The 13,259-nt window shown below is 32.3% G+C and overlaps 2 protein-coding genes across 3 annotated transcripts; one reads left to right on the forward strand and one right to left on the reverse strand.

Moving 5' to 3' along the window:
- Positions 1-180: 180 nt before the first annotated feature.
- Positions 181-3,809, reverse strand: LOC140051524 (protein JTB-like). Its single transcript, XM_072096769.1, has 5 exons — positions 3,648-3,809; positions 3,190-3,327; positions 2,408-2,573; positions 1,321-1,400; positions 181-916 (listed from the first exon to the last, which is right to left on the reverse strand). Exons 2-5 carry the CDS (start codon positions 3,258-3,260, stop codon positions 754-756), a joined length of 480 nt encoding a protein of 159 aa, XP_071952870.1. The 5' UTR covers positions 3,261-3,327; positions 3,648-3,809; the 3' UTR covers positions 181-753.
- Positions 3,810-4,097: 288 nt separating this feature from the next.
- LOC140051166 (peptidyl-prolyl cis-trans isomerase FKBP8-like) lies at positions 4,098-12,215 on the forward strand. Of its 2 annotated transcripts, none has more exons than XM_072096299.1 (11): positions 4,098-4,133; positions 4,440-4,815; positions 5,399-5,486; positions 5,946-6,056; positions 6,205-6,279; positions 7,050-7,077; positions 7,432-7,512; positions 8,519-8,608; positions 9,063-9,140; positions 9,709-9,837; positions 10,524-12,215. In XM_072096299.1, the coding sequence occupies exons 2-11, from the start codon at positions 4,455-4,457 to the stop codon at positions 10,605-10,607; spliced, it is 1,125 nt and encodes a 374-aa protein (XP_071952400.1). In that variant the 5' UTR covers positions 4,098-4,133; positions 4,440-4,454; the 3' UTR covers positions 10,608-12,215. The 2 variants fall into 2 exon arrangements, with proteins under 2 accessions (XP_071952400.1, XP_071952399.1); XM_072096298.1 differs by having other exon boundaries at positions 4,114-4,241.
- Positions 12,216-13,259: the final 1,044 nt, after the last annotated feature.

A 13,259-nucleotide genomic window follows, 5' to 3' on the forward strand; every position in this document is an offset into this window, starting at 1 on the left:
GCGCAGTTAGTCGCGATCGCTTTAGTAGTAATAGAGGGCAGCAAACAATTTTTTTTCTCTTTAGACATGTTGCTTCTTTACAAATAAATTGCTTTCAACACACTGAAACCACCAAATTAAATGTATGTAAGAGAGATAAATGCAAATGTAAAACAAATCATTCTCGACAAAAAAACCCATTTTATTATCGATCAAATCATCTTTATTTAATAATTAATTATTTTAATCAATTGCTATCATACTATTATATACATACTTTAAAATACAAAAAAAGTTAAACAATGAATTAAAAGCATTTTATTGTCATCCAGAGAGTTTATTTGCAATCATCGGTTGAGCATGTCTCATGGAATGCGTTACATACTTGTTGACTGGGTGTATTAAAGATAGTAGCGCCGTTTCTCAAACAGTAATAGAACCGTGATATCTTGACAGGACTTTTGAAAATAATATGGTTTCTGGAGCTTCTACCAAATATTTTGACAAAGTATTCGCAAACACAATTCAAGGTTGCAAAAAATTCAGTGATTATGGGCTGTTTTGAGCAGATAATCAGCAGTCTTAACTACTCAAAATCCTCACTGATTATATGCAAGCAGTGAGAGTAGATCACTGCAAGATGTTTGCGAGTGACAAGTTGAAATGCCTGAGCCTTCACAGGCTTCTAACAATAAATAAATCCTCATGGCTGTAGCACAATAAAATCTTTTATATAACAAATACATTAACGAAACTAAAATAAAGTAGGAGTCATCATAATGAATTTTCTATTTGTAATCTAACTTTCCGCCTGGTTTCTGCATCTAGTATTCGTCTTCGAAAAAACACAACTAAACATGAAATGATGCAGAGAACAAACATAACGCCCTCAAACACCCAAAAATGTTTCTCTATAGGCCATCCAGTCAATTCACAGCTGAAAAAAATATATATAAATTTGAAAAACATTCATAATAAAAAATGTCATAACAAAATATATATGTCCAGTATCATTAGCAAATTCTGTATACAGTGTGTCATACGTGATACCTGTACCACAAGTCATAACCTTTAACATAACATAATACACCACCACTAATAAAAACTACATCCTATTTCAAAATATTACGAAATTGTTAATGCTTGATTTAACGTAATACAAATATAATAAAGTAGCTAGAGAAATATTAAGGGTGTGTGTAAAAAAGTTACAGGTATATGGGATACTAGTGTACTTTCAGGTACTCATTGGGTGAGTGCTTTAGGCTACGTGGACAATCTTAAAGGTGGATGTCCCAGCCCACCTCTACCCCACACAATTACATTGATGAAGACACTTACCTTTTATATGTATTAACTTTTGATTCTTTGCATTTCAGTAACAACTTATAGCCAGTTATTTTGCAATATTGGAAGACATTCTGTAATGAAATAATGTACCAATGTTACATTTCAACACATATTCAACAGGGAAACGGGAAAAGAAATTGTTACTTCTGTAACTAAGCCTTGAAATGAAATTTAGGTAGTGACCTAAAAAATGTGGTCAGGTTTGGGGGTGGGTCTAACCAGAGGACCTCATTGTCATATGTCCGAAGAGTTAATTCAAGTGTATTTATGGTCAAGAATCTCTCGACCATAATTCTGGTGGTAGAGCAGATATCTGGATTGGTTCACTTTTAAAAATCCCAGTGCATCTTTTTTCTGAAGAGAGGAGGTGTTACCCTTATGTTCTGGTCTATCTCATTAACTCAGCCCCTATCAACTTGGAAAGATGCATGAATGAGCATCCTTTGATTCCAGCTGAAATTTAGACTATTACAAAAAATATTATTGTTCATGCCATGGAGGTAAAAATAAATTACACTTTAAAAACATATAAGTTAGGATACGAAAATAAACACTATTACTGTACATAATAATAGTTCATAATAGTTAGTTCATTCTTATATAGCGCATATAAGCAAGCTCTCAATGCGCTGCACATTATTACCCCGGTCAGTTTGGATCAAACACAGAATGAAAACATACTCCAATAATAATTCTGCTAGTAATCAGCGCAAAGTTGTGTCTTGATTTAACCGGTACCCAGGAATTCGTTTTTGCCAGTGGCTATTCGACTCTTAAATTCTTGAACCTTGACTTGACTTTTTTTCTATTTTGTTCTGTGTATTGTGATATTTTGTATATTTTGTAAGATCATTTTAATCCAGACCTTTTTATTTGAATTGCCCCGTGTGGGATGATTAAAGAATTTTGAATTGAATTGAATTGAATTGAATTGTATACACCTGGGTGGAGAGATGCAAATATACGTAAAGTGTAGTTACTAAGGATACAAGCAATGCGACAAGAGTTGGATTCGAACCACAATCTCAAGATCAGTAATCCAACGTCCAACACACTGCACCACACGTCTAATACATACCGTTTCGTAGTACTCGCACCTTTCACAAACTCCCATCACAGTATAGTCTTCCCGATGCCAGCATGGTAATGTACTTTCATCTGTATGCATATTACTACTTTCACGACTCTCAACAGACTTTTTATCTGAAGTTAAGTCTTCTGATGGAATGACACCCGCATTACACCTTTAATTTAAACAATGTTATAATTTGTTATTGGTTAATTCTTCATGTATAACATTGTAGGTCACAAAAATGTTTAAAGCTCTGTCTACACTACCAATCTAGTTTAACAAAAAAAGTGTGATGTGCCCAAATATGGTAGTGATATGACATCATTGTGTCCATATATGAGCCCATCACATTTTTTTGTCACATGTAATAAAGTTTGATAGTGTAAACAGAGCTTAAGATAACAATTTAAATCAATAAATTTATATTAATTATTATAAATATATATTATTTAAAATTTTATGAGGGTGGTCCATCCAGCCAAAGCTGATCATTAGGTACCCTCATAATCTAATCCATAATGTCAGAGTCTATCTGACCTATTTAATTTGGTTAATACTTTGGTAAATTCTTTGTTATTACTTTTTGTATTCAAACTAAAATCTCCAATTAGAGATGAGACCATTTTGGAACCAAAGCTATTTATTAGATATACTATAAAACCTTGAAAAGAAGTCCATGGGCTTCTTTTTTTAGTAATGAGAGATTACAGAATATCATTTTTTTTTATTGGCTGCACGTGCAGGAGAAAGAAGTGTACGTATTGTTGTAGAGTGTTAAATGTTCTTACCGTAAAAAGAAAAATAGTATAATTAAAAAAATATTATAAAATTCACAATTATTTAAAGTTTGTATGTTCATTTTGCTGGTGATGACAAAATCACTGAAACGATCAATAATAATGTAGACGTCACTAAGAAGAAGGTTGCTGAAATGAGAAAAAAAAAAGGTGGATTAGTTTTAATTAGTTCTTTATTTTCTCTATTATTGTATACAAAACTGTGGTAAACACATTAGCTGTTTATAAGGCCTATATTTGCTAGTACTTCACGTGATCAGTGCAGTGGGGGAACCCACCTACAGTTGCTAGTAATTCACGTGATAAGTGGACACAGTTGAAACCAATCGGGCCCGCCTATACTGAGCACAATTTTATAGAGACGGCTGAATTGTGAGTAGGCCTAGCCTAGAGGCTTTGGTGAAACGCCTAAAAATGACTTTAATTAATACTACAGTGGACAAACTTACCATTTAATTTTAAATATGAAATTTCAACAATGTTTTTATGCGTTAAAATAATGAGAAATCAGCATCATCTTCTTCTACGAATCTCAATAACAATAACATGTTGTTAAAAACACAACAAGAAATGACAACAAAACCTCCACGTCGGTTTTCGCGACAAAAATAGCTGTCATCATCAGGATGCAGACAGACTGTTCCTTTGTTGGAAAGGGGTAGGCCTAGGCTAGTATGTGTTACCAATTAAGTATCATTTGATGTTTGTAGATAATCAAATCATCAAATTTACTGTCACTTAATATTTTGTATGAAATATCTAAACATTTTTACATGTTTAATACATTTTTAAATAATAACATTGTATATATTTATGTATGCTTCTAAAATATATCACCTTAAAATGATGGTCTCTCCCGCAAAAGGGCTTCCCCAAAAATCCATTCTTTCATTACATTTTATTGGCTGCCATTGCTCAGAAGTGTAAGGCCTAAGGTCTGTAGAGTGTACTAATTTGTTTAGACCCTGTAGGTTTATAAAAACAGGCGAAATAGATAGGTCAACACATAGAATCAAGTTTAATTTGACCGGTAATAAAATAAGGTATAATTAATAATGTTTTGTCTAAATTCATATTGGGAAACTGTTTTAATTCTTTGATATTTTGTACTTTTTCTCGTTGAGTGAGGCAGTGGAAACGTGATCGGCCTACTATCTCTAACTGTAAATGTGAATTGTTTTAATAATATATTTGTTTATGAATTCTATATTTTTCTTTAAAACTGCGCACCAAAACAACAGACTGCGAAAAGTATCATGGAAAAACGGATTGAAGAAGTAGATCTGGCCAAAGACGATGTGAAAGATGACGTGATAGATTCAGAAGAAAATAAAACAAATATGGAAGGAGAAACAAAACCAAATGATACAAGTTCAGATGAAGTTACACCAGACAAAGTTCAGACTGATGATGCTCCAGTTGATGGCGGCTGGGTTGACATCATTGGAAGTGGTGATCTGAAGAAGCTGGTGCTTAAAGAGGGCAGTGGTGTTGATAGTAGGCCTCGGAAAGGAGAGATTGTTACCATGAGAACAAACGGTCAATTGGAAGATGGCAAAATTGTTGATGCACATGAAAATTTTAAATTTTCTGTTGGAGAAGGGGACGCATTGCAGGGTAAAAACTATCATAATTGATCTCCGTTATTATTAAATGTTTAAAAATCGTAATATAAAAATAACGCTTAAAAAAGAACGACGTTTTGACTCCATCATGGGGTCATTATCAAGTCCAATGAATAAAATATAAAACAACAACTAATTAAATAGCACAAGCCAAGGGTCAACGTTTAAATAACAAAAGACCTATTGTCTAACATCCTGTCAAATGAAAAGCTTAGCTTATACAGAGTCACTTTGTTTATTCAGACTAGGTTTTAATTGTCTGATATACAACATTTCATAGATAACACAGTCAAATTTGTTTTTGCATTTCCTAAGTATACTAAAACATGAATTAATTTTACTTGGATTAACAATCACGTTATGATCCTTTAAATGCTGTCCTATTAAGCATCTACTATGTTCAACAATGCGTTGGTAGAGGTGTCGGCATGTATATCCAACATAACATCGCACAAGTCACATTTAAATTTATACACAACACATTGTTGACTTATAATAGTTGGTTTCTTTTCGACTTTCCTAGGTTGTTTTATTCACATACGTCTTAACATATTCAGTTTTGTTTGTGTTTTTAGCGTGGGAGCTTTGTGTTCCTCTAATGGAATTAGGAGAAATTTGCACATTGATTACAACTCCGAGGTTTGCTTATGGAGAAGTTGGAAGGTAAATGCCTTTACCCGCTAAATGGTCTTTCACACCTGTTCCGGCATGATTCCGGTCCGGCGCCGGCAAATCAAATCGAACATCAATTTTTTTCATTTTCACGATGCTCCACTTGGATATGCACCAAATGCGCCTTGCCATGTGAAAACAAAATAATAATAATAATAAGATTTTTATAGCGCACATACCACTCCAGAGTGCTCAAGGCGCATTTAAAAATAAAAAAGAAATAAATCATACAAATTCCTGACAAATAAAATGCAAAACAGTGACATTCAATTTGATTTGCCGGAGCTGGTGTGAAAGGCCCTTCCTGATTCCTGATTCTTTCCTGAACCATACACTGGAGTTCTTCAGTGTGATAGATCTACCCATTGTTTGACAGACAAATAAATGTTTAGCATATATTAGATATATCTCCTCTGAAGGTGTTCATTTTACAATTTTCCTCTTTTTCAGAAAACCAGACATTCCACCAAATGCAACTATTACGTATGAGTTGGAATTATTAACTGTTGAAGAAGCCGTTAATCTTACAACCCTACCATTGGAAGGGCTTTGTAAATTAGCGTAAGTATAGTGTTGTACTTTTTGAAAGCTGTTATGATTCTATATTTTTATTATTATTTATTAACTTTATTAATCTCAATTATTGGAAATTAACATCCTAGTGACTCACTTTGTGTGGTAAGGCCTCACAATATATTATCAATTTCAGAGATGAGAAACGAGAAAGAGGAAATGACTTATTTACAAGATATGATTATTCTGGTGCTATTAACTCTTATACACGGTAAGTATCTAACCTAGCAAAGATAAAAAAATCACACATTATTTAATACAATTTTTAAATCTGCAAAATGTAATAACTTGTAACCAGGTTTGCATAGTGTGAAGACAATTTTCTGGAAAATCTCCTGAGATTTTGCAAGGGTCCCCATGTGAAATCTCAAAACACAGACGAGATGCCTGTTCTGTTCTTCCCAGATGTCCCGAGTTTGTACTGCGCATGTATGTTGCCCTGGAATTTAACTGACCAATCACAGTACACTAATAATTAAATAGCACCTACTATGCAATGACAATACTTTTCAAGATTTTTCATGTATGCGTGTACGAAAGCGTGCAATAAATCTGTAGATCAAACCTGGTTACAACTAGTAACAATTTACACCAATGGCTCAGATTCGTTTTTAGTAGTGGGAGGAACGTATAAAATGAAATACTTTAGGCTTGGGACTAGAGGGCTGCCAAGGGATGAGAGCCCAATTAGAAGGATAATATAGTTGGCTGTAGCCAGTTCGAAAAAACAACCTTTTTTCTGAAGTTCCCCTTTTAAAATAACTAACTCTTGACATTTTTTGGCCAATCTTTGTAGGCAAATCTAATATGAGGCCTAAAACAATATTTTCTTTAATAACAATGTTTGTAATTATGCCCCAAGTTATTTATTATTGATTATTTACTATTTTATTATTTTTGAAATTGATTTTACTGTTCATACTACATATTTGTATACTATTTATAATTTATATTAATAACTTTTTCCTTGTTAAATTACAGTGCTCTTCAAATTCTAGAATCTGATGAGGTAAGTCAAATTCATGTGTGCAATAAGTCATCTTCCATGTAGATTTTATTGGTTGATTTGTTATCACATGGCATGCATTATTCTCTTCCATTTCAATGATTGAAGGTACTATTTCATGCTCACCTTTTGAAACCACCTGTAGAGTGCACAGTCTATAACTGTTGTTCTCTCGCGTCAAAAATCCAAGAAATGTGTTTATGGCTTGGCATTAATACATTTAATTCGAAATTACTGATTAAATAAAAGTTTACTTTATTTAATTATTTATTCGTCATTCTTTATATACGATACTAATAAATGAAAAAGACAAATTTTGTTTTACTATATACATTTACATTTGTACCTTTTTTTTAGTCCGCAGATGAAGATGGATTTAAACAATTACAACAATCAAAAATAAAATGTTACAACAACTTAGCAGCTGCTCAAATAAAGGTAAAACTTTTTTGTAGTACCTATTACTTTACCTGTGGGTTTATTTTGTTATGTTAAAGATATATTGTCCCCCTAAAAAAATTTTTTTTAAATTCTTTTGTTGAATATGTTATTTTAATGTCACATAATAGTTATTCACTCTCACAAAAAATTTGGTCTGAAAAAAATTTATTTACCTGAGAAAAATGTAATTTAAAGCAAAAAATGGTCAAATTGTCTGGAAGACAACGAGTTTTTGGGTAATTTAACTGTTTATTTTGTCTTTTTATAGGTGAAATAATTTTTTCCCCCGTTTTTTTTCTTATGGAAGTGAACAACTTCATTAAAACTGCAAAATGGCCTATTCAAAGTCCAATTTAAATAATCTTTATTTTTCATGATTTTGGGGGACAATATATCTTTAAAGTAAAAAATGTATTTATCTCTTTTTAAGACAAGGACCCCAATGGAAATAAGTTTTCTTTTAAACTTTCTTATTCCTTGGTTCATTCTATTAATATTGTTATCTTGTGCTTTTTATATTTTATGTTTGTCTTGTATTTTTGAGTGAACCGAATAAAACTTAACTGAACTGAAAAATCTTAGAAAAGAAAACATCATTCAAATCAACTAAACATGCACTTCCTTCTTTCTAACTTGCTTTCTTTTCTTAACATAAAATAATTAAGTAGAAACTTCTATTAACGAATATGATTAAAAAATTAAATAAGAAAAGACAAAATATTGATACTGTTTTCATAAAAACATATACTTTTTTTAAATGGTGTGCTTCTTTCTGTGATGAAAAAATAACTAAAATGTGTTTCACTTATATTAATTCACAAAGAAATAAGACTTAGGTAGAAAGAAACAGTCAAACGATACGATATGATAAGATATTATTGATTGTAATTTTAACAACGAGGTACAAATGAAATTTTGTTGGTTGGTTTACATTTTACATCCATGCTTATGATTTTATTCTTATTTTATAACTTAACTCAATTTCTAAACTTAAATGTTACAGGTTAAAGCTTATGGTCCTGCTCTAAAGTCATGTGACTGGGTACTCAACCATGAAAAAGACAACGCAAAGGCATTATTTCGTAAAGGAAAGGTAACTGAACTTTATTTAGTAGCTGCATCAGTCAGTGTTAAATGAGAGGCTTCTTCACATGGCATATAAAATGACCAATCACAATGCATTATTATAGTTTGATGAAATTAGAAAGCATGTCAGATGTACTGTCAGTCGTGTTGAGTTTGCTGTCATAAGGTCATATCAATTAGGAAGTTTTTGATTTGCAATGACATACGACATGACATCTTGCTAGTTTAATGTGCGCTTGAGTTTGGTTTGACAATTTTTGTCAAGATTGTTTGAAACCCAATTGCATTGATTTTACTGTGATGGACTCTGTATCACAAATATGCACATTTCAATCTTTATTGGGTTCGTCAGTTGCGGTGAAAGAAAAATCTATGATTTAGGGGAAAAATGTATTGAAATATTGTTTCTCATTGTCTTTTCTATATTTAAGGTGTAATAATAGATCTGTATTTACTTTAAGGTTCTTGCTGTACAAGGTGAATTAACAGAAGCATTGATAGTAACAAAAAAAGCTTTGAAATTAGAGCCATCAAATAAGGCAAGTTGCAATTTTAAAACATACTGTAGCTTACCATAGTCAATATCTTACTAGGGGTTCTTTTTCCCCAAAAAGGGAAGGAAAAGCAACTGAAGAAAAAATAGTTGATGAAAATAATTTGCCTGCTGGCTACCAGTACTGTATGTAGGATTGGCCTAAACATTTTAATAAGTTAGGCCTACTTACTAGCAATTAGCTGCTGGTCTGGTTTCGAACCCTACGAACCCTGCCCCCTAACCCCCATGGCTTTGTAATGTCAAACATAAAGAAAGAGTGAAATAAGTGTTACAGATGAGAAATCTGTAGGGTGACCACGAGATCCGACCTCTACCTTCTGCTTTCATGATATGGAGACGCCCTTTAGACCACTGGGATTTTCATTATATGGAGATGCCCTACCATTAGACTAAACATATTTGTCTGTCAATAAAGTATAAAAATAATTGTAAGAATTGTGAGGAATGGATATAGGTGTTGTGTGAAACCATACAGTTACTTAACTATAAATATCTATGGTGAAAGAGGACAGTATCTATTATCCAGTAATTATAAGTTATTGTGTTTTTAGACAATACATCAGGAGTTGTCAAGGTTACTAGCCAAACAAACTGAACAAAAAGAAGAACAAAAGCTATTGTGCAGGAAAATGGTTGGAGATATGGCAAACATGGCAGAGACTACACCACCAAAAAGCAAGGTGATTAATATGCAGGGTATTGAAGAATAGCTCCCCTATTAAAGATTTATTTTTTTAATTTAATAGATGAACAAAAGTTATGTTCAGACAACCAAACATGAAATTATACGTGCGCAATACTTCCGATGAACGTCCACATGATGCTTAATTTTAGGTTCAAAAAAACAAAAATTGCATCTACACAACGCTAATTCGCTAATTTTCTAATATGAGATAATTGACTATAATACCAGTGTGGTTACATGTTGGTGCATACCACCAATCCCAAATGTACTGACTTTACATTAGGTCATGATAATACCAGGATTTGGGCTAGCTGACACCAGGATTTGGGCAAGCTGAAACCAGAATTTGGGCCAGCCGATATTCTTCATGACCAAAAAAGTCCCATTGCCTAAAAACGTTATAAAATAAAAAACTTTAGAATATACAGTACATATATTCATGTGATCTGCTAATGGTTTGCAGTGGCGATAGTTTAATCACAATAGTTTGTGAGGTTCTTTGATACCTTCATGTTCTTGAGTAGATGTGCGCCATCTACATATACCTGTAGTATGTGTGTGTTTCTGCTTGTTTTGGCATAAAGACTTGGCTAAAATATGTTGGGCAGTTGTCTGAAAATATGTAGTACTTGACCATTTACTTTTTTTACAATGGATTTGATTTCAATTTTGTTGTTTCAGATGAAAAACAAATATGCAATTCTTGCACTCCTCGCTGGCTTGCTAGCTGTCATCACTGCTGTGTTGATCCAATCATCTGAATAGCATCCTCTACAGTTGAGACGTAAACAGAAAATAGAATATATTATGCAAACATAGATGTCTAGGGGTGTATGTACTGTACTTTATTGCAATATACTGTACTACTCATTTTGTCAGAATGTGTGTTCTAATTTACAGTATTTTCACATTAAAGATATTTCCTTTGTCCGTGTAATATGACCTGAACAGGGAAGAGTAAAATTACATTTGTAATACCTTGTAATTTCATTCTTCTCTGGACCTTACCTACATATGCATGTACAGTAAGTAAGTGGGATGTCTTTATGGTAGGAAACTGAACGAGTAGCTGGAATAGTGGGTGGTATTAAGTTGCAAAATTAAAACTGCTCTATTTAAAAAAAAAAAGTTATGATACATTTATAAAGACAATAGATTAGATTTTGTATTAAAACGGCCTCATATATTGTAGTTAAATTATTAAATAAGACTTGTCTTATTAGGAAGTAAGTAATAATACAAGTGATGTACAAAGTTCAAAACCTAGATGATGATGAACTATAATAGAATTACTCAAAACAGTCAGATATGTCTGTCTTCCCCGTGGTCAGCCACACCACCACTACATCTTGTCCTGGAAGTTAATACCAGTAATTTGAATGTGCAAGAATTTTACACAAATTTTAGTCAAGTAACCTTACTCTTTCCTATTTAATAGCCATTTTAAAAATCAAGATCTACAAACTGAATCGAATGATTTACATGACATGATTTATAGTATGTGGGTCTTTACAATATCGTTAGTAGATTTTCCAACAGGAAACCGACTGCCAGATTCTATCTTCTAATCATCTTACTTCTCTCTGCCCAATCTGCTCTTTGGCCTTCAGCTCTATGTTATCGTCTGTGTGTTATCATTGTGGTACAGTAGTACGATGAAAACGTAGATCATACCATCTTAGGTTTACAGAACTACAGTACATTCCATGATATACAGTATTTCCTGCACTTTGATATACTTGTTTTATGTGTGCTAAAATTATATTATAAAAAGGTGCATTGATTATAAAAACTGATAATCATCCAATTTGTAACAAAGTATAATTATAAAAACTAAAAGCTATAAATATTATTGTTGTATTTTTAGTTTGAACATTATGTTCATGGTTTAATTTAAAATGCAGTAAACATGAGGTTAAATAGTTTAAATGTTTTCTTTTTAAATTCATTTTCTTATACGTACCAATAAAAATGTATTTGTCCATGTTAATTCATACTAATTTAGTCATACAGTACTAAGCTAAATTTATAATTAAACTTTTAGTATACTCGAACAAACAGTATCTGAATTTTCTTTGCACTGATAAAGAGTAATTATACGTGACTAGCAATATGACCGTAATATCTCAACTGAATAATTAAAGTGACTTTAACTTTATTTATAGAATTGTGAGCTCCAATAAAACCATAATTATAACTAGATCAGACAATAATTGCCTGCGTAGGCTTGAAAAATTTGTTAAGGCCTATTTATGTATTATTTTTGGAAAATTATGAATAATTTCAGTCATGTGATATTTCTATGTATATGAGGATATGATTCATAAACATTTGTATTTTCAAAGGTAATGACAATATAATACCAAGTAGGAAATGTATTAAAAATAAATATTTATAAATCTACCAGAAATTATTAATAGTTTATTTACTATAATGTGAACCATTTAATTACAAAAATCTAATCCTAATCATTGGTTTCAAAATAATACAAAAATGAAATACATATTTGTATTAATAAAACAAAATAGTGTACTATATTTTAAATATATTTTACTGTATTCGCCCAATGCTATCTATCTGCTTGACTTGTTTACCTGTGGTGAGTTCAAGTGGATTGAGGCCCAAAATCAAGAAGTGTTTTGTGGTGGTTTTACCATAGCAATTAGCAGAGAACAGCATTTAAAACAAAATGCTTTACCAGATAGACCACAGCGATAGTAGCATAGCACAACTTGACCTGTTTATACATTATTTGAAGGTTTGCGGTACACCATGTACATTAGTTCTGAAAATAACTGTTAAGTTCCTTGATGTTTCGATCAATATGCTTTGATCATCTTCAGGAGTGAGAACCGCAAACTTCATATCAACATTGACCTGTTTATACACATGCAGTAACTAGATGTTAATAATGACACCTTATAAACAAATGTGGGGGTGGGGAACAAACCCCATGGACACACCAGCATCATCCATCTGCCAATTAGGGTTCAAAGGGGTGGTGCACGCATGAGTCAATATAAAGTCAGTATAATAATAATAATAATAGATAGATTTATATAGCGCAAATAAACGATGACTCTATGCGCTCGACAATAAAGAGAAAGAGTGGAAAACAAAAGGAAGAGAACAAAAAGACAAAAACACCAAGCTAGCACCTAAACCGGACTATGGGGATACATCACCGCTAACTGCCCAGTTAGCATCGGTTATATCTTGATCTTTTCAGTGAAAAAGTTGCACTATACTGTATGTGCTGACAGATACTAAACACAATAACAATTGTTTGAATATTAGCAAGTAAAACTATGACGACATGAAACAAATAAGAAGGTTCTATTGTTTTGTCTTGGCATTGAATGTCCATGGATTGTCTCGATTTGATTGTTTAAACTAGACAAATATCTCGTAAATATG

This window comes from Antedon mediterranea, chromosome 6, assembly GCF_964355755.1.
Source record: "Antedon mediterranea chromosome 6, ecAntMedi1.1, whole genome shotgun sequence".
Classification (NCBI taxonomy): domain Eukaryota; kingdom Metazoa; phylum Echinodermata; class Crinoidea; order Comatulida; family Antedonidae; genus Antedon; species Antedon mediterranea.

Bases quoted from the DNA above. Each gene is read 5' to 3' on its own strand.
- LOC140051524 (XM_072096769.1), bottom strand. From the start codon at position 3,260: ATGAACATACAAACTTTAAATAATTGTGAATTTTATAATATTTTTTTA. The intron at 2,574-3,189 runs GTAAGAACATTT...TTTAAATTAAAG, and splicing joins ATACTATTTTTCTTTTTACG to GTGTAATGCGGGTGTCATTC. The intron at 1,401-2,407 runs GTATGTATTAGA...ATTTCATTACAG, and splicing joins GGTGCGAGTACTACGAAACG to AATGTCTTCCAATATTGCAA.
- LOC140051166 (XM_072096299.1), top strand. From the start codon at position 4,455: ATGGAAAAACGGATTGAAGAAGTAGATCTGGCCAAAGACGATGTGAAA. The intron at 9,141-9,708 runs GCAAGTTGCAAT...TTGTGTTTTTAG, and splicing joins AATTAGAGCCATCAAATAAG to ACAATACATCAGGAGTTGTC. The intron at 9,838-10,523 runs GTGATTAATATG...TTGTTGTTTCAG, and splicing joins CTACACCACCAAAAAGCAAG to ATGAAAAACAAATATGCAAT.